A 20,345-nucleotide genomic window follows, 5' to 3' on the forward strand; every position below is an offset into this window, starting at 1 on the left:
TAGCACATTTGATATAGATGTGTTACTTACTTTCACCTGTGGTCTAAATGTTAAACAATCAGAACTATCCCTGTGGGCCCATCTCGAGTTTTGTGCTTGCTTGTGTGTGTCCTTTCCTTCTATCCATCTCTGTTTCATCTAGGGGTGTGCAACCTCTTCTGTGGGGCCACCTTCGCCACAATGCCAACCACACAGATAATTCTAGGGCACTAGTAGCAAGTGGCATCAGAAAACTGAGAAAAATTCAGCTCTGATGAACTTCTGCAGAATTCTGCCCCTGGAAAACCTATGTTAAATTCAGCAGACATCCTTTTTTTTTTTTTTTTTGGATTGCTGAATTGTGGCCCTTTGCCCCAAATTCATATGCTGAACCCCCAAGACCTCAGAATGTGACTATATTTGAAAGAGGGTCTTTAAAGAGGCAATTAAGATAAAATGAGGTCATTAGGGTGGGCCCTAATCCAATATGACAGACGTCCTTATAACAAGAAATTAGGACACAGACACACACAGAGGAAAGACCACGTGAAGACACAGCATGAAGGTAGCTGTCTGCAAGCCAAGGAGAGAGACCTCAGGAGAGGCCAATTGCTGACACCTTGATCTTGGGCTTTCAGGCTCCAGAAGTGCCAGAAAACAAATTCCTGTTGCTTAAGGCACCCAGGCTTTGTTATGGAAGCCATAGCCAATACATACAATGATTTTAATATTGTTCTTATTTTAAATTACAAATCTGATGGATATAATAATATTTTTGTTGCTTAGGGCTTCTAGAGTTTCATTTTAGTAGAGAAGAAATAAAGGAGTATATGCTGAATCCTTTATCTACTCATTTCTGGAATGAAGACACATTACCATTTTGTCATCTGCAAAGATCTTTAAGAAAGAGAAGAAAACCATTGTAGATAAAATTCAGACCCTAGGCCCCTTCCTTTCCTCTTCCTCTCCCTACAAAAAGCTATAGGGAAACTTGTTTGTATCTAGTCCATAATTTTATCTTTTTACTACATAACCATGTCCATAAACAATACATTATATCAGATGTGATATTTAACTTACAAATATGGCATGCCATTCTGCAATTTGCTTTTCTTTCCCATTAGTATTATGTTTTCAAAATATAGCCATGTTACTACACAGAGAACAGGGTTTTTATTGTAGCTGCTATATAGGATTCCATCATTTCAATGTGCCATGATTCATCTCTCGATTCAAATGTCTCCTGATGACATTTTGGATTGTCTCCAATTGCTTTGCTTTTGCACCCACTGCTGCAATAAACATGGGACCACAGGCTCCGCAGGCAGCCTGGGTCTGAATCCTAACTGTTGTTTACAGCTCCAGCCTGAGGCAAACTCTTGCATCTTTTGGTCTCTATATCTTCATCTGTAAAATGAGAACCATTCTCCATGCATGTGGTTGTTGTCCTGATTAAATGAGCTACTGTATAAACCCCTAGGCCTGAAGAAAAGACATTCAACAAACAACAGCTGCAGGGACTGCAAAGACAGAACAATCCATAAACAGTGTCTGGACAACAAAGAGTATCTCAAAGGTGAGACTAGAGTCATAGGGAAGATCCAGATAAACGGAATGAAGGATAGAAGACTCAGGCAGGGGACGCACTGGACCAAAAGACTCAAAGAGGGAAAGGCTCAGGAATGTTTAAGGAATGAACTGGAGATTGGTTTGGCTGGGGCACAGGATTCTTATGAGAGGGTAACAGGCAGCAGGTTCCAGATGCTGTACCTAAACAGGAAAGACTTCAAATGCACTGAAAGAACTCTAACCTTAACCTTGGGGGTAATTAGAAGCCAACTAAGACTCCTGAGCTGCAGTTACGGAATTATTTCCCCTGCCTCCCAAATCATTTTTAAAAATCAACTTTATTCTGGAAGGGCATTCTGTCAAACATAAATATGTTTTCACCTCTCAACTACATATTGAATCTTGTAGGTCCAAGCAAGTTCAGGCCAAGTCCAGCCCTGTGGGAAAAGGTGAGGATGGGGCCAAACTCAAGATGGAGCCAGGCACCATGTTTGGGGTACAAGAGAAGAGGAAAAGAGGGACAGAGAGAAACAACCTGGTACCTGGACAAGCCCTGTCAGAATGTGCTGGAGAGCGAGTCCATGATCTTTGAGATAGGGGACATTCAGATGTTTTGTAGTCTGGGAAACTTTCTTCATAAAAATATTTTGCAGACTACCACACTACCTCCGATCTCACTCCAGGGCGTACACCTTGAAAACTATCCACAGGAATAGTCCTTCTTCCAGCATGGTCATGGTCCAGCAGCCTTTCCATCACCAAAATGAAAATTCTCAGGGAGGCAGTTGATATTTGGAATCTGAAACCCTGGCTGGGGCCCAACAGTCTGTGCTTTAAGAAGCCCCCACATCATGGGCATGTACACCCAGGTATGAAACCACGAGTGTCCATCCTACAGAACATACACACACAGAGGCATGTATGCACACGTGGCAACAAGAACCCCACTTGTGCCTATGCACAGCACAGGCCATGTCCCCGCCCCCTACAGACTCTGCCCTGGTAAAACACTCCCTCCAGCTTCAGGGTTCTTTCCTAACCTTCCCATTCCCAGTCACCACAAGAGATCGGGTAGAAGGCAGAGCCAGAAGGGGCCTCAAAGATCACCTAGTCCAGGGGCTGTGGTTGTAGATCAGTGGTAAAGCGCTTGCCTAGCATGTGTGAGGCACTGGGTTCGATCCTCAGCACCACATAAAAATAAATAAATGTACTGTGTCCATCTACAACTTAAAAAAAAAAAATGTAAATAGAGAACCTTGCTCAGCCCCTGTTTTCTAATATAAGGACACAGAAGACTAGAGAGAAAGAATGGATTGCTCAGACTCACCCAATAAATTGGTGGCAGTGACAGGCCCAGAAAAGCCAGCCCCTTTCTGCTCCCCCTTAAAGGACATTCTCTGGAGATGGGGTTGAAAACACCAGTGCCCATGAAATTGAGGAATCCCAAACTCCTCTTGGTCCCAAGGGTGGTTTCTGCCCCATGCTCCTTACCATTGCCCAAGTTGAGAATCAGAACAGAACCATGTGTCCTATCAGTGAAGGGTGCCTGTTTGCTGTGGGAGGAGGGCTAGGTCCAGAACTAAAGGCAAATGGAGGTTGGCAAGAGATGATAGAGGTCATCTGCAACATTGGGAGTGAGAACAGGACTGCAGTCAGACCTGCCACTTGGTAGCCAAATGATCAGGCAAGTCACTTAGCCGCTTGCACTTCAATTTTCCCATTCATAGAATGAGGAAGATACACACTAAGCATCCCTGATCCAAAAACCCAAAACCCCAAATTCTCTAAAATCTGACACATTTTGAGTGCTGAGGTGATGCCACAAGTGGAAAATTCCACATTGTGAAGCTTCATGTACAAAATTATTTAAAATATTGTATAAAATTACCCTCAGGTTATGTTTACTAGGTGCAAATGAAATGTCAGTAAATTTCATGTTTTGTCTTGGGTCCCCTTCCCAAGATACCTCATTATGTGTATGCAAATATTCTAAGATCCAAAAATGATCTAAAATCTGAAACATATCTGGTCCCAAGCATTTCAGATAAAGGTTGTTCAACCTATAATAGTACCTGTCTCATCTGGTTGTGCTGAGAATGAAAGGGGTTAAAATCAGAGTGCCCTAGAACAACACCTGGAAGGTGGGCATCACACACATTTGCTCTCACTAGAAAGAGCAAGATTCGAAGATTCCTCCAACAGGCTATGTGCTGAGGGCAGAGCCCAAGGCCCACTGAAATGCAGAGTTATGAGAGCAATGTGTCTGGCATCCAGGCAGAGACATGTGCACTGTTGCCAGGCCAGGAGGTCACAGAGCTGTGACACAGGAAATGAGCCTATTATAGTTTACAGGTCTTTACTGACACTACCAGGAGCTGGGTATCGGGGACAGAACAGAGGGAGCCAGAGAGCCACCATGCCCACCTTCAGGAGTTCACAGCACAGTGAGAAAGAAATAAACACAGCTCTGGTATCATTCAGGGCACATGGAAAAGGCTCCAGAGAGTCTCAGCTGAACAGAGATGTTAGCCACACCACCCTCTTCTGTCCAGTGGTCCCACCTGGGTAGATAAGGACAGACACAGCCAAGGGCAATGAGGTAGAGTCCAACCTGACTACAGGCAACAGCAGCCCTGAAGACAAGATGGCCAGGAGGGGTGGGTGACACAGCAGTTGCCTGGTGGGAGACACAGTCCAAGGCTGACGCTCAGGGAAGAGTGACCAGTCATTTCCATGGAGATAGGAAATAATCCTGGAATCCTCAGAGAGGTATAAGCTTGCCCTTCTTGCTTCATGCAGTTTCTGCTCTCTATGGCCCTGGGGAGGGAGGGCCCTGGGTTGGGGAGGGTGGGGACTGGTAAGCTCTGTCTAGGGGTAGGAGCTAAGAGAGGAAGCCGAAGCCCCACTCTTCAACACCATGTGGGGCCAGTCTCTTTGTCCCAACCTGTGCATCATCGTGCCAGGCTCACTTCCACCCAGAACACGGAGGGGGAGGAAAGGCAGACTTTCCCTGCACCAAGCACTCTCTGATGGAATTTTCTCCCAGGAACTTGGCCCTGGAGAACTGAGGGGATCAACCCTGTACCCACAGCACATGTGCTCACTTCCCACCTATGAAGGTAAATCCCCAGGAGCAGAATCCAGGTGCAAAAGCAAGGAACCTAGAGGACCACTACTTGACCTCAGAGCAACAGGGACAATGTTGACCTCTTCTGTCCAGCTTACCACTGCTTTCCTGGCTCCCACAAAAGTGGCTGGCCCATTGGAGGCCCTCCAATAAACCTATGTTGAATACTCCAATAGATCCATGAGTGAACAGGTGCCCAGAAGAGCACCGGTCCATGAGCACACCTGCCCATGGCTCCTGGCCCTTTCCTTTCTGTTTCATTTCTCCCCTCCCCCAGGTTTCCTGGGGTCACCTTTTGTGTTAGTCAGCTCTTCTGCTATGACCAAAATACCTGACAATAACAACTTAAAGGAGAAAAGGCTTATTTTGGCTAATGGTTTCAGAGGTTTTAGACTATGGACTCCATTGCTTTGGGGCCAAGGTGAAGCAGGGCATGGCAGAGGAAGCTACTCAACTCACAGCTGCCAGGAAAGAGAGAGAAAAAGCAAGGAAGGGGTCAGGGACAAGATATAACCACTAGGGCAAACCCCCAGTGACCTACTTCCTCCTACCTACAGTTTCTACCTCCTTCCATTAATTCATTCCAATTATTAATCCATCCAATGAATTAATCCATGATCCAGTCACTAACCATAGTCTCACCTCTGGACATTGCTGCATTGGGGACCAAGTCTTCAATACATGAGCTTTTGGGGGAAATTTCAGATCTGAACCCTAATATCTTCCCAGCAAACCACATGCCCTCAAATCTTTGTCTCACACAGGCAAAGAGTGACAGAGAAAAAAATGGAACCTGCCTTCCTTGCCTGCTGGTGTGTGGCTTCTCCTAGAATACCACAGGTCCTCTGTGGACAAGGGCAAGGCCAGTGAATCAATTCCATCGCCAGGGGCACAATCCTGACATTGCACTCCATTCTTTCCAACATTAAAAGGGTCTGCAAGCAGGTAAGTCTAGAATTTTTTAAATCTCCATTTAGGTAAATGGCACCCTCCCACCTTAGGGAAGCCACATTGTCATATATATACATTTCTTTCTTTAAATTTTACATCAGATCCATTTTCTAAAATTCTGCCTCTGCTTCTCTTGAGATTATCCTGTGAGCTATAGACCATTTATCTAAAACTTACTTCCCCCTTTCAATTCTGATCTAGGAGGGAAGGATCATGGTTTATTTTCTCAACACAGTACCCCAGGGCTTAGCATCTGGCTGGGCACGGGCTGGTGCAAGTGACTAGAACAAAAGAGAATGAACTCCTTCTCTCTGTCCTGCAGAAGGAAGAGCCAGGCTAGCCCTGCTGGCACACCCTTCCCCAGTAGTCCAGAGGCTAGGAGGACCTCAACAGGCAGCAAGGCCCGCAGTCAGGCACCTGGGCACTCCACAACTTAGGTACAACTGGAGCTCAGCATTCAGAGTGGACCAAGCACTCCACCAACACCAGGAGTCTGTTATGCACTTGAAACAATCTTTGGAAAAACAGAATGTGGGGCTTTCCCTCCCACACCTGCCCCAGGGATAGGAGACAGAATTTACCAGTGACATAGGACTCTTCCCTGGAGGGAAAGCAGCAGCTGTAGGCTACAAACCCTAAAAATCAGGCACTTCTTGTTACTTCTTTCACTGCCAGGGGCTTTGCAGGGCCCCAGCTCTTCTTCTATGACTCTCCCTCTTGAGTGCCTCTAAGGCAAGGTTTCTGCCAAGGGAATGAAACTCCACCCCTCCTCCACAACCCTGCCCCCTCCCCCTTCCTCATGTTATTTCCCACTTGGTGTCTTATCGCCACATTTGTTAAAATGACTGCCACTTAAGAGGTGGCAGGGAGTCAGAAACACAATCTGGAGCAAAGCTGATATTAAATAACTTCCTGAGCTTGGCACGTCTGCCAATGCTCCCTCCTGGATCTCAGGTGCATCAATGAAGAGGTTTTGCAAGATAAGGAGCCACAGACACCCTGGTTCCAGCCTGAAGACCACCACACTACTGAGGAATGACCCCTCCCTTCTCCAGGATGGAGATTCTTCACCAGCAAAGCCTAAAACCCACACCCCCTTCTCCCTGGACCTCGCCCCACCTCACACTGAACAAAGGGGGTACAATGATGTCTGACACTCAAATTCAACTGCAAGAACCCTTGTAGTCTGCCAACCCAACCCCCACGTTTTCCAAATACACACACTGAGGCTTATAGAACTCGAGTCTCTTGGTTGAGGCCAACCAGATAGATTATATTAAACCATGTCAAAAAGAATAGTACTCTATGAATTCCAGAAAGGGTTTCTTTCTTAGATGCCAGGATTGGTTGGTCACCATAAACTCAGTTACTGGTGTTTTCTCTATTTGTGACCTCACCCTATGAGTCCAAGCAAGAAAAATACCAATATCACCACACTAATGCCCTCAGAGCATCACCAATAGCACCTACCCATTAAAGGGGAGATATTCTGTTGATGGATCCTCTGAAGCTGACAGCCCCTAACTCAGACTCAGTATCATCTGGTCCCAAAAACTCCCATCCTCAGTACCCTCCAAGATCAGAGTACACTTGCTATTCTCCATTCCAGCCACTGGATGTCACTGCTGTCCCCAGTGAACTGGAACCACAGAGCATTCATGGCGGAGTAGGAAGGAAGTAAAATGACCCCATCAGACCAACAGGATCCCAGACTTATCCCCCGGGGTTGTGGCCTAACTTTGTCCTTCCAGAAAGAGACAGATGGCCAATCATTGAGTATCCACCATGTTCCAGACACTTTCCACACATTATATAATTTAATATGCTGTAACATCTCAGCAACACCTCCTGCTACACAGGTGAAGACCTGGGAAACCCAGTGACTTACTCATCTTTAAAAAAAAAAAAAAAAAAGCAAGGGGTTGGGCAAGGATTGGAACCCAGTTTTGACACTCAACTTCATGACCTTGTCACAAATAGATCTCTCCTGAGTTTGTTGTCTTGGTGCTATGGGTTGTGGTTTAATCAAGTTGGTTTGCAGTGACCTCTGAGTTGCTGGCATCTGGGAAGTGGGGCTCAGACTTCTCATCAAAAGTACAAACACAATTAGGTTAAATCGCACCTCCCTCCCAGCAGAAATCGTGGTCTAGTGCCCTCTTGTGACTTAACATGGAACTGAAAGGAAAGTGCGTTGGAGGCTTGGGTGGATTGGAGGGATTTGAGGTCACTCCTATCTCAATGGATTCCTAAATTCTTTCTATCAGGCTGGTCCCAAGTCCCATCTGTGGCTGATAGGATTATTCCATGACAACAGCCAAAAGGGGGGGTCAGCTGGTGAATGGGAAGATCTGCAGGGCCAAGAACAGTGATGAAACCATATGGGACAACATCTGCCAGAGATTGGGAGCTACTGAATTACCCAAGACAGGTACTGCTGGGACCAAACCCCTAAGCCTGGCAGGTGTGGAAAGCAGGCGGCAAAAAGCCTTTGCCTACGACACTCTGACACTTAGTGTCCCAGATGGGTGTTTTAGCAGTGCAAACCAAAGCAACCTCCCCATCAATGTGGCAGACATGCACCTCTGTTGACCTGCCCTCTTTTCCAATGTACACTACCATGGTCCTCCCGTTGCCTCCTTCAGTTTCTTCAACATGCTCATTCCCCTCATAACTTCCTTTAATTCCACTCATCAAGGAACCTGAAATGTCATTGTCCCTCACATCTTACAAACTACCATTGCGATACTTGCCAGTTGCCCCTGTGTACCCATCACCTGCCAGGTACTTACCATAATCTCATCTAATCCTCACAACCACTTTATAAAGATGTCTTATAAGTCTGATTATTCAGATGAGGAAACTGAGGCTCAAAGACAATGAGCAACCTGCCTAAACCTAAACAGGAACAGAACCAGGAAAGCTGTCTGACTAAAGAAGTTACTATTTTTCCTGCTACCTCTCAATTAAAAAAAAAAAAAAAAAAAAAGTCACTGAAAAGTCCAGGATAGGAATTGTTCTAAATGAGCTCTCCGATTAGAGGGCTTCTGCTACGGTATATAAAATGAGAGGGAAGGAGGAGAAACCAGAAGCAGGAAGAACAGCTGAGGGCCATGAAAAGCATCCCTGTTTGTGGGGATGTGGTGATGAGAAGGGAGAGAAAATAAAAGGGAGGGGCCAGCATTCAAGGTTTTACACACACTACTCATGTTCTCATTGAAATCTTGTGATAACCCTGTATTATTTTTATTATCACCATTTTTCAGATGAGGAAACTGAGGGTCAAAAAAGTTCCATAGCCAGCCCAGGTCACAGCTGGTAGGAGGCAGAGTCACAATCTGAAGCTTCATTTAGTAGTTGCCATAAATAAGTCCGGTTACTTATGCAGATGGCTCCAGACCAGTTGGAGGGTCATAAATGCTAACTTTCATTCCTGCTCTTCAGCAGCCCAGCCTCAGAAAAAAACAGAAAAACTATCAGAAATAATAACGTTGCTGGGCAAAAATTGACCACAAGAGAGGGCCCTTGGTCAGGCAGTCGTAGGATGCCCTTCAGGGCAGAGAAAAGGCCCTAGTCCTGGAAGCTCTCTGCAGGGCTCTCTAAAGAAGCAAGAGACCTGGTCACTAAAGCTGATAACAAGGCTCATTCATAGATTTATTGGAACATGGATCAGAACAACTGTGCTCAAACAAGCCTGCCTGGAACAGAAAAGGGCTGGCAGGTCACAGAGGGCAACAGAAACAGTCGTGGAGGCAGGGTCCAAGACCCTGGTTAGCAAGGCACTTTTTCATGCCCACCAATGAATGGGATCTTCTTTGAAAGCAAACCCAGAGTCTAGAGAGCTTAAGAGATGGCACCAAGCTCTCATCTCTAAAAAATTCTAGGGCCTGGTATTTACTGAGTACCTACATAGTGTTCAGTAATTCCCAAATTTGGGTTGGAAGGCAGGGAGAGGTGAGAGACGCCTTCACGCTTGGGCTGGCATATCGAGCAGCCAGAGCCGGGATATGAAGCTCACTTCTTCCATAGCACTCACTGCACAGTGTAACTATCCATCAACTTTTCTGTGTCCCTGTAAAGCCTGGATTTTCCTGGGCTATGCTGCATTCATGGTTCATCCCCATGATCCCTGTGCAAATGCACTGATTTCTGCTGCTGCAGCTGCTGCTGCTGCTGCTGCTGCTGGAACTGAGATGTGGTGGAAAGGGGACAGTCCCTCCACTCAGGGCACTCTCCCAGCCCCTTCCTAGGGAACCAGAAGCTCCTGAGCCTGAAAGGCTGGGACAGGAGTCTCATATTGCTAGACTGCACAGATGCAAGGGGAGCAGGGCCAGCTTGCTGAGAGAAGCCCTGCCCGGGGGAGAGCTGGCCTCCCCACTCAGCCCTGGCACAGGGAATCTTCCATGGCCAGGGCTGACAACGCACTCCCCACCCACCCGGCTAGGGCCACATCCCTGTTCCACCCACTCGCCCTCTGAAGTCACCAGCCTCAGCCTGTCTCATGCGCCGCACTGCCCTCTGGTGGCCACTAGGAGTCTAGAAGCAGCTGATGTTGGCAAGCAAGAAGTCACAGGCTTTAAGGTTTGTTTACAGAAACCTCAAATGTGATGTGCAGAGAACAGAAGAGAGGCACTAGGTGGCACAAAGATGCCCCCAGACTTACGCACACCGTGCAGTGTACTGCGACAGGTAGCCAGGATTAGGACTTAGAATCTAAGATCTTTCTTAATTGGAGGCTCTTTTCCCTGCTTTGGTAATCCCTCAGCCTCAGAGCAGAGGCAAGAGAGCAGGGGGCCAGTCACACAGCTAGGGAGGCAGGGTCCTATGTCCCTGCTCCGCCTTGTGTTAGGAATTCACTCAGTGCTTGAGCCAAGTCCATTCACTTCTCTTAAACCTCAAGTTCTTCCTCTATAAAACTGAGTTTGGCCCAAAGTATTTCTGAGTCCCTTTCTAGATCTAAAGATTGACTGTTCAAAGTCTTCCTAACTCAAAAACCTTCCCCCAGTCATCTGGACATGGAAATAGCCAACTTGGTGCTGGATTGTTTACAAAGCCTATTGAGTACATCATGCACTGCTTCAACAGTGACCAATGACCCTGCGAGGGGGCCAGGCTGAAGAGTTAGGTGACCCCAGCTCCTAGGAGTGGAAACTGAGGCCCAGAGAAGTTCTATGACATGGAAAATTCATACCGCCAGGAAGCAGCAACAATGGGTGTGTGCTCACAAATGCTTGGTGATCTTAGCTGTTTTGCAGGACACTCTGTCTCCATGGGGATAGCTGTAGCCATCACCTATGCTCATAGCTCATTCCCACAGAGAGACAGATGGAGTATCAGTAAGCATGGATAGAAAGCAAAGCCAGGGCAACAGTAAGGGATTTGGGGAGTAAAGGCTACTTATTTGTGTGGGAGGCAAGAGAAGGGCCCCGAAAGACCATCAACTCCCAACTCTAGCTGCCCAGCATTTTGGACACTCCCTTCTTTCTTGCATTCAGAGACAACCCCAAAACCCCAAAGCGCTAGCTAGGAGAAGCCACCCAGCCCTCTGTTACCCCATTCAGGTTCTCTCTAGCCATGGGCAGCCAGGGACATTATCCTGTGGACCATGCCTCAACCCAAAGAGGAGCTGACTAGGACCCAGCCACCAGTTCCCTGAGCCCTGCCAGCTTCCACTGGCACCAGGCCTACCACGGGGCTGATATGACTTCAGAGGCCAGGACACCATGGGGTTGTCAAGGAGGCCTCAGGGAGGACTGGTTACTGGGAACAGGTTAGGAGAAAAGACTAAAAGCCTCCCCAACCACTAAAGGTCAGGGACTGTGTTGGCCAAAACTGCCTGGCCAACATTATACCCATAATTACCCAATTTGCTCTACCCTCTAACCCTAGCCAGGGCAATTCTCACCTGGGGAACTAGAATAATATCAAAGGATCCTCCTAGACCTTCATATCAATCCTATTACTTTTCTATTAATTTATCAAAATAGCAATATATTCATGTTTATGCATATATGTAGGCATATTTACATGCATATATACATACATGTGTGTTACTATGCTTAAGAGTCTAGTAATGGAATACAGACAAAAGAGCTTAATAATTAAATGCTAGATTGCTTAAAAATGTATTGGTTATATGAAATTAAGCAAGTCAAGTACCTTCCCTGGACTCAGTTTCTTTATCTATCTAATGGGACTAATAATACTTAATTTACAGAGTTGGTATGATGCCACAATGAAGTATTATACTTAAAGTTCTTTGAACAGTGTCTAAAACAAGTGTTCAATAAATGTTAGCAACCATTAGTTCTCATGTCCTTAATAAATACTAGCCATAATTAGTTATCATGTACTCAATAGATGCTAGCTGTTATTAGTTATCATGTATTGACAGCTTTCTCTTTGCCAGACATGACACAGGACACTGAATTTCAACAGAGTGCTGCTATAACATAGCTGTTATGATTATCCTTATCTTACAGATAGAAATTGAGGCCTGGAGGAGGGAAGGGATTTGTCTACAGGCCTGGGGGAGCAGCTGAAAAAACTGGGCATAGGTAGAGAGTAGCTTCCAGAGTCTCCATACTTGACAATGCCTGAGGAGGGAATTCTGAAACTTTCATTGCCCAGAACCTGGGACCCTTCTGATGGGATAAGCCAGCAGGGGACCAGGGACCGAAGTGTGAGCAGAGAGAAAGGACAAGCTCCCAAGAGTGTTGAGCCCAGTTCTACAGTCCTGTATGTAAATAGCTCAGCAGAAGCTCTCATTGAGTTTATTTCTAATTGGTGTGGGCTGCAGGCTGCAAGGAGCCCTGGGGCTGCCAGCCTCACACAGTTGTTGCCTCTGGGGACCCTGAATTTGGAAACATCACCCCAGAGGGAAACACAGTTGTGGGGGAGGCTCTGGCTTTGACAAAGTGCCCAGAACAGGAGCCAGGGTAGAGTAGAAAGCTGCACCCCCTCCTGGAAGCATGCCTGGGAAGAGAAATCTCCCAGCAACCTGGAGACCCCAGCTGAGTCCTGCCCCTTGGGCCTCAGGACCTTCATGGGGAATAAGAGGGAGGATGGGCTTGCAGTGATGCCCTCCAATTCTGAATGCTGGTAAGCCCTGCACTTAGGGGCAGCTAAAACTTAAGGGGATCCTTCTTGAGTGTTCTGAAGATGCTAGTGGATGCTGAGCTTTGGTTTGGGCTTCACTGGAGTCCTTACTCTTTGATGTGAGGACTTACTCTTTGATGACCCACCCATCAAAAAGGAGCCTGCAATGGATCCTGCCACCAGAGTATTCACATTTCCCAAGCTCAGGCAGGTGAGGCTCAGGGAATGACAAATGACTTGAGTTGATGGCTCAGTTGGTCACCAGATCTGTTGGTGACAAGCCTCCATAAGTCCAGCCTCTGTTAGGCCACTTTTAGAACAGTTACCAGGACACTCAACCATCCTCTACAAACCTCTCTTGAAACAGATCATTACTATAACCTGTCCCTTTGAAAGTGAAACAACCTTCTGAATAAAAACACTCAGCATCCCCTTCCCAACAAGCCAGAGGATGTCCAGCTGCAGGGCCATGGGACAGAAGCAGCAGCTTCAGGCTACCCCAGAGCCTATGGATCTTTTCACTGGGCAGCCAGAGCAGCTCAACCACCTGGGACTCGTTTTGTTCTTGACTTTGGTGAATTTGCAAAATGGGACTAATAATCTCTGCTTTTGCAAAAACAAACTCAACAATTTCTGAGTGGCCTGTAAACTGGGGATCACAATATAAATGAGGATGGGTAATTCATAGAGATGGAGAACTTGTCATTGGGACAAAAAGGCAGGATCCTCACAGGTACTGAGAGACCACCTTTTGAGAGCTGTACTAGTCAGGTCCTACCTCACATCCTTCTGTTGGCCCCCTAATTAGTCAAATTTCCTTTGCAATAGCACCAAAAAGGAGATCCAGGGGTTTCAGTATCACCTCTCCTGTCCCTCACTCACCTTCCTGAGAGAACCTTCCTATCACCAGAACAAGGGGCACCATACTTTTGTATTTTATTTTACATGATTTAGCAATAAAAAAAAATCTGCAATCCACTCATATTTATTATGTGCTTAGATATCTTTAATCTATACATTAAATATTCCCTTTTCTAGGCAAGAATATTTTGAAATAGAAGTTCTGATGTTTCCTTTTCTCACCCAATGGAGGCCCCTGCTCCAGCCCTGGGTTGAGAACTTTGTGGGGAACATGTCTTCCTGGCTCTGAGCCAAGGGTGCAGATGGGGGTCATGAAGCTAGGTGCCCAGCCACTTAGGAGAGGGTGACATTAAGGGTCACATTTGGTCTAGGAAGTTGACTTCAAATTGTGTCGGATTTCACAAACTGTCAAGTTTCTAGATGTAGGAAAGGGAGGAAGGACGAATGACAGGTGGCCCACAGCTAGTAAGAGAGCACCCTCTATCCTTCTCTTGGTGTTATCACAAGGGTGACCACCACTCCAAAGGAGGGACCCTTAGCCATGACTTGGCTGAGTCTCCTGGGGGATGTTCCTTGGGTCCTAGGATGGCAGAGGTTCAAGCTGGAAGGGACACTATGCCCCATGGCCTCAATTCATAGCTGAATTTATAAGCTCAGAAAGACAACAACCTTGTGATATACAACTCAGGAGGGTTGGCACAGGGCCAGGATATAACTCATGTATCCCAATCTCTCCCCTATTCCTAACCTGTCACTTTCTGGGAAGAGAGGCCAGACATGGTACCCGTGATCCCTACACAAACCACTCAACAGTACTTGGAATAGGAACCATAGGCCATGGTGGAGATGCCACCATACTGGCAAGGGCCATCCCCAGGGAGGGCCACAGATTATCCACAGCCACCCACCCAAGATTCAGTTGGGGTGGGGCCCTGCTCCTTCCCCAGCCACAAGGAAGGACCAGTCAGGGTTGACTGACAGGGCAAGGACAGACAGAATCACAGGTAAGCCAGTATCAGGTCCTCCCTCCCTTCAGCAGCACACTTAGCTAGGCAGGAAGGTATTTGGAGCCTTGCAGGACCCTGAGAAGCCTCCCAGGCTCCAAGCTCAACCCTCCTGGAGCCAGTACATTAGTATTGTCAAAACTATGGGCAGGTCAGGCTGGTTTGCCCAAAGCTTTCACATTAGCAGGTTTCAGGAAAACACAGGGCTGATGTCCTTGGCCACAGGAAGTTCTATGGAAGCTTGACCTACTGGTCTTGCTGAGGCTGAAACTCTAGATCCAAGGAGGGCCGGAAGCCTACCAACGGCCCCACCTCAGTGCAAAATCCCAAGATCATTGGGGTTCAGGGCCCTAGCTTTAATCCTGAAGTATCTCTTTCCCTAGGGATGTAACTACTGTCCCTTTTAAATCTCACCTCAAAGGCCCCTCATGCCCTGTGCCTTCTCCCCCAGGTCTAGCTCCAATCCTGGGGCTTGAGCACCTTGCTAAGCCTCCTGACTGACCCTGGATGACTTCGGGGCCTGGTTCACACTTTTGCTGGGACCCAGTTCTCACTGATAATTGTCAAGGCTGAGTCTTCCCTTGATTCTTAGACAGGTGGAGAATCAAAGAGTCAATATCACAGTCAATATAGCAAAGACCCATATGGCCCTTCAGCCAGTCAGGAGAGAATCTTCAGGGAAGGCAGGGGAAATAAAGGAACCAGACAGCTGCCAAATGCTGTGGTGGCTCAGGGTGACACCCAGTTGGCAGCTCAGTATCCCAGTCAAGAGTCCTTGGTCTTTGCAAGCCTAGGCAACTAGTTTCAAGAATGCCTGGCCCAGAAATGTCATCCTCTTCTTTAAGTCTTCTTTCTCACAGCCAAGGATACACCATTCCAACTCAGCCCCGCAGGCCTGGCCTACAGAGGGAGCCCAGACAGCCCACCATCCCGGCCACCACCCTCCTGCCTTTGTGACGTCAGAGCCTGATTGGGCGTGGCTGCGCATGGACCCTTCTAGGTAGGCTACTGTGTGTCAAGAGCTTAAACGGCGGAAAGATTGGTCTCCCCGAACAAAAAGTCCAAAAGAAAAAGTCCTTTGGAGCAGCTTGGCACTGAGAGGGGCAGAAGTGAGACCCACACTTCTTCCCTGACATTTTATAACTTATTTCTTCATGATACTAATGGGGTGGCTGAAGGTGGTGGCCCTCCACCCGAGGCACCCCTCAGCCAGGCTCCAGATAGTAATAGGAACCACTCTACAAACTGCCTTGAGAAGCAGAACCACAGAGTAACAGATCTCTTGTCCCTCTGAAAACCCAGACACAATCCATCCAGCACACGAGGGAGGGGCCTAAGGATGAATCTGCAGAGGACCCACCCTCCTCAGACCTAGAGCCCACCCAAGCCCAACCGGAAGCAGACACCAGTCCCCAGAGCATTAGGCTGACAGGAAGCTGGGAGCCTCCTCAAAACCATGTCTCTGCAAACATCATAAATTTGAAAAGCACTTCTCCAAGCCAAGCTAAGGCAAGGCCCTTCCACTCTCCCCTCAAGCCCCTTCATCATGCAGAGCCCCACAGAGTGAGGCCTGCAATGGTGTGCTGGAGAGACCAGAATCCTAAAACTGGCTCCTCCCTGGGGGAAGTTACTTTACCACCTGAGCCTCCATTTCCTCAGGGGTAAAGTAGGGATAGCGACATGTCCTTTCGAGGGTGACCCGGGACTCCTCTCCCTCCCTCCAGGCTGTCTGCCTCTAGAGTAAAAGGCTTGGCCCTTCCCCGAATTCAGTCAATACCAGTCACATATATAACAGGGCACTGGGGAGAAATGGGGTGAAGAAAGGTCATTCGACCCATGAACTCTGACCCTCCCCAACCTGCCACTCCCACAGCTCCTACAGGAGTACAGTTCCCTTTGCTCTTTGGTGTTGAGGCAGATTTGGGGAAAAGAGTCCTGACAGCCTGCCAGAGTTCCAGTCCTGAAACAAGAATGGGGACATACACAGAGGGGTTTCATCCCACTCCCTGCTCCCTATCCCCCCAGATGCTCTCTTAAGGTCCTCCAATGCCAAAGAGGGTCAGAGGCTACCCTAGACTCCTCCCATCTTCGTCGTATCCAACAGCCTGGAAAGATCAACCCAATTCTTTCCTGTCAAACTGCTTCCCTGAGCCTCATTTTCAAAGGAGTGACACCCCTACGTGGCCGTAAAGAGCCTACGTGATTGTGACCATATCTGCTACCCGCCGTAACTGCCGTCCACATCCATGGAGCAGGGAACAAGCTGGACGCAGCTCACTGGCTCCCAAGAGACTCACACTGGGCTCCTGGGACTCCTCCTCTTCAACCATAGCCCACCCAATGCCTTGGAAATCCCTAGCTCGGGCTCCCCAGTACCATGACTGGCCACTGAGCTCTCTCCATTCACTCCTCCACACATAGCCCCCCAGATGGTGCACTTCCAAGACACTTTTCCTGACAATCTCACTCTGGACCATTTTCCCTGCATCCTGAGAGATGCTGGACACTGTGGCCTACAAGGAGGGAGAGGGACAACTGGGTTCACCCTGCTGCTCCTGTCCTCCTCTCCCTCTCCCTTTCTGCCTTGGTTGCTTATCATCCCAGGCCAGGTTGAAGGTGGTGAGGAGTGAACAAGAGAGCTGAGATATGGGTCCAGCTTGTCTCTTGGGCCAGGAGTCAGGAACATCTCCTGGGTTGTCCATGTCCCTCAAACTGTCAGCTGCAAGAACGAAAGCAGTCTCCATTAAGCCAAGAGGGCTGGCGGGCTTTGGCGAAAGGAGGACTGCAATTCCTCCTGGCTTTGCAGCCCCATCAAACTGGGATAAAGCAAGGGAGAACTGACGCTAGCAGAGCAGTGCCAATGGCACATTCGGCCCTCCTGCTTGAGTCCTTTCAAGAGGTAAAGAGCCACCCCAAATGCTCTCCTCAGACCCTGAGCATCCTACCCACTCCTGGAGGTTCCCAAGGAATGGGAACCTTGAGGAGAAATAAAAGAGAGCCATCCTCTGAACACCCCAGTGCATCCACACCCTTCTCTAGGGTGGCAGGGTTGGAAGGGGGTTCACCTGGCCAAGGAATGAAAGAAAGGATGGGCAGGGTCACAGGCCCCTAAGCTCTTGCTTCCTCCCCCTCCTATGCTTCTGTCCCCCATCCCTACTAAAGAAAAATAAGAAGAAAAGAGCAGGCCACCACAGGTCTCAGATGGGGCAGAACCAGGCAAATACCAACCAGAGTTCAATTTTCCAAATAAACAGATCTGCACCATGCTAGAAGAAACCCCCTTCCCAAAACGCACGCCCTCTCCTCTCTTCACCATCCTGACTCGGAATTATCCGGAACAGTCATCAAAGCCCAAGCAGGGAAAGGGATCTGTAGGCGCCCAGAAGCAGATGAGGGTGGGAATGGGGGATGTCCTCGGAAATGCCCAAAATGGGGTTGAAGAGGGCCGGCCGGCGCGAGGGAAAGGGAAGAGGTAGGCGTCCATGACGGCCTGGACACGTCCAAAGTCTCCCCACGAGCAGCCAGCTCCCAACTTGTTTACTTGTCAGCGTGTTTTGCGGTCTCCAAAAGGAAATAATTAAAACCTCTCGGCCGGATCGCAAGCAGTCCCTATCTGTCACCTTCCCTCCCGGCTAAGCGCTGCCAGCGCCGCCTCTATCGCTGCCGCCGCCTCTGCCAGGAAATCGAGCCTCGTCTACTTTATTCCACTTGAGCGTGGCCAAACTGTTGCTATTTAGTGGGGGGCAAAGAACCCGATTCGCATCCTCGAAACGAGCCTACAGCGAATGGGGGTGGGGGCGGGGGCGGGAGCTGAGTCCCGCATGCCCTGGGCCCGCTCTGGGGTCCTCTCCTGGGAGAGGTACACACAAGCATCACCGGATCACGCCTGGCCAGGGCCGGAGTCACCTGAAATACGCAGCCCAAGAGCATCTCCCGAGCCAGAGCGAGCCTGACGCGCGCCCGGCGGGCAGCGGGCAGTGGCGAGCTGGGGCGGGCGTAGGGCCGGCTCCCGGGCCGCGGGCGGGCGAAAGGGAGACACCGCGCGAGGGGGAGGCAGACTGGGGAGCGGCCGCCTGACTTACATGGAAGTGATATTCCTTGAGATGTCCGTGATGTTGATGCTGGCATTCCCATTGCTGTTCCCTGAATCCTGTCCTTCCAGGAGGGGGAAGAGGTTCCCATCGTCCGGCCGCCGGCAATTGATCTCAGTCTTGCTGCAGACACAATTTGCAGGGCAAGCCAGCACGGAGCCCACATAGTCCAGCCAGACGCTTCCCAGCAAGAAAATCCGCCAGAAACTACACTTGGCTGGGCAAAGAGAGACATCCATCTCCGATCGCTGCTTCTAAAAAAGAGGAGGAGGAGAGGAGAGGGGGGTGGGGTGGGGGGAGTGGGGAGAGCAGGGGGGGAAGGAAACAAAGACGGCAAGGGAGGGGGGAAGGGGGAGGGGGGCCTCTGCCTTTGAAACGCCGAGCGATCAGATGCAAAATCCTTCAGCGTCTGAAACCATCGCGGCCGCCGCCGCCGCCGCCGCCGCCGCCGCCGCCGCCGCCGCCGCCGCCGCCGGGTGGGAGCCGCGGGGAGCGCCTAGTGGCGCGGTCTGCCGGGCATGGTGGCCGGCTCGGCGCTCGCCGGTTTGTCGGGTCCGGGGGCTCTGGAAGCGAGGCGCGCTCTCCGACTCCAAGACTTTGCCGGGTTGCAACAGACGGTGGGAAGGCAAAAATAATAATAATAAAAAGGGGGGGGGAAAGGAAAAGGAAAAATGGTGCTAAAGTCACCAAGTCCCACCTACTGGGCAGAATTAAAACGGACACACCTGCAAAACACACACACACTCACACATACACACACCCAGAGCTGAAGGAAGAAGGAAGATGCAGTCGGAGCTGCAGCAGCCGCCGCGAATGGCTCGCTGCGCGCCTGCAGAAATGTACAAGTGCTCCGAGCCTTACGAAACGCACGGGTTATCGGAGCGTCTTCCTCGGCTCCCTCCCTCCCTCCTCCCCTCCCTCTTCGTGGCCTCCTCCCCCTGCCCCCCGCCCGGGCTGGGAGCGGCAGAAGAGCGGAATCTCCCCCCTCCCTCCCCTCCCCACACCCCTCTGCCACCCCCCCACCGGTCCTCTCCCTCCTCCTTCCCCACCCACCCACCCACTCGCCGGCTCGAGGCTCTCGCCGACACCGCCACCCGCAGCCGTGCTGCTGCCCGCCCGCCTGCTCCACGCTTCCCGGCCCCGCGCCCGCTCGCCGCAGCCCAGGGAAAACCGAGACGGAAGGGAAAAAGTTGCAGTTGGGATTGCGAGGGTCGGCGCTGGGGAGGGAGAGTTGGCAAGCTAGCTGCGCGACACGAAAGGCGCTCTCCTCTCCACTTTTTGGCCCTCGTGCTGCCCGGTTTTGCTGCAATCTCGACCGCGGGAGGAAGTGAAATGTACGTGGCCGAGGTGACCAGGGAGCGCACCCGAGCCTGGGTCGGGGGCACAGGCTCGCGGATGGGTACTGGTGGGCCAGGAGCGCACAGGAACCCCAGAGAGGCAACCAGAGCCAGGGACCCGGGCTGCAGACGCGCAGACCTAGATATGAATGACACTCACTTCCGTAATCAAGAGTCCGGGAAGCTGGGCTTAGCTGGGAGGGGACTGCGGGGCATGGCACGCTTGATGCCCCAGCGCCCACTGCGCCTTCTTGGCACAGGGTCTTACGTTCGGCCTTGGGCAAGCGGAGAGCAGAGAAGGAAGGAACAAGCACCGAAAGGGCTGCGCTGG

General features: G+C 49.8%; 1 protein-coding gene across 8 annotated transcripts in view; it reads right to left on the reverse strand.

Annotated features, from left to right (window-relative positions):
• Window positions 1–20,142, reverse strand: part of NTRK3 (neurotrophic receptor tyrosine kinase 3) — a 389,200-nt gene extending 369,058 nt beyond the window's left edge. For 4 of the 8 annotated variants that reach the window (XM_079127499.1, XM_079127498.1, XM_079127502.1 and 1 more), the window contains exon 1: window positions 18,669–18,923. In XM_079127499.1, coding sequence (XP_078983625.1) covers window positions 18,669–18,916 — 248 coding nt within the window. In that variant the 5' untranslated portion in view covers window positions 18,917–18,923. Of the gene's footprint in view, window positions 1–18,668; window positions 19,273–19,730 lie in introns of those variants that run through there. The other 4 variants (XM_079127497.1, XM_079127496.1, XM_079127500.1 and 1 more) reach the window with 4 other exon arrangements.
• Between the last annotated feature and the right edge of the window lie 203 nt (window positions 20,143–20,345).

Source organism: Sciurus vulgaris (genome assembly GCF_902686455.1).
Source record: "Sciurus vulgaris genome assembly, chromosome: 2".
Classification (NCBI taxonomy): Eukaryota; Metazoa; Chordata; class Mammalia; order Rodentia; family Sciuridae; genus Sciurus; species Sciurus vulgaris.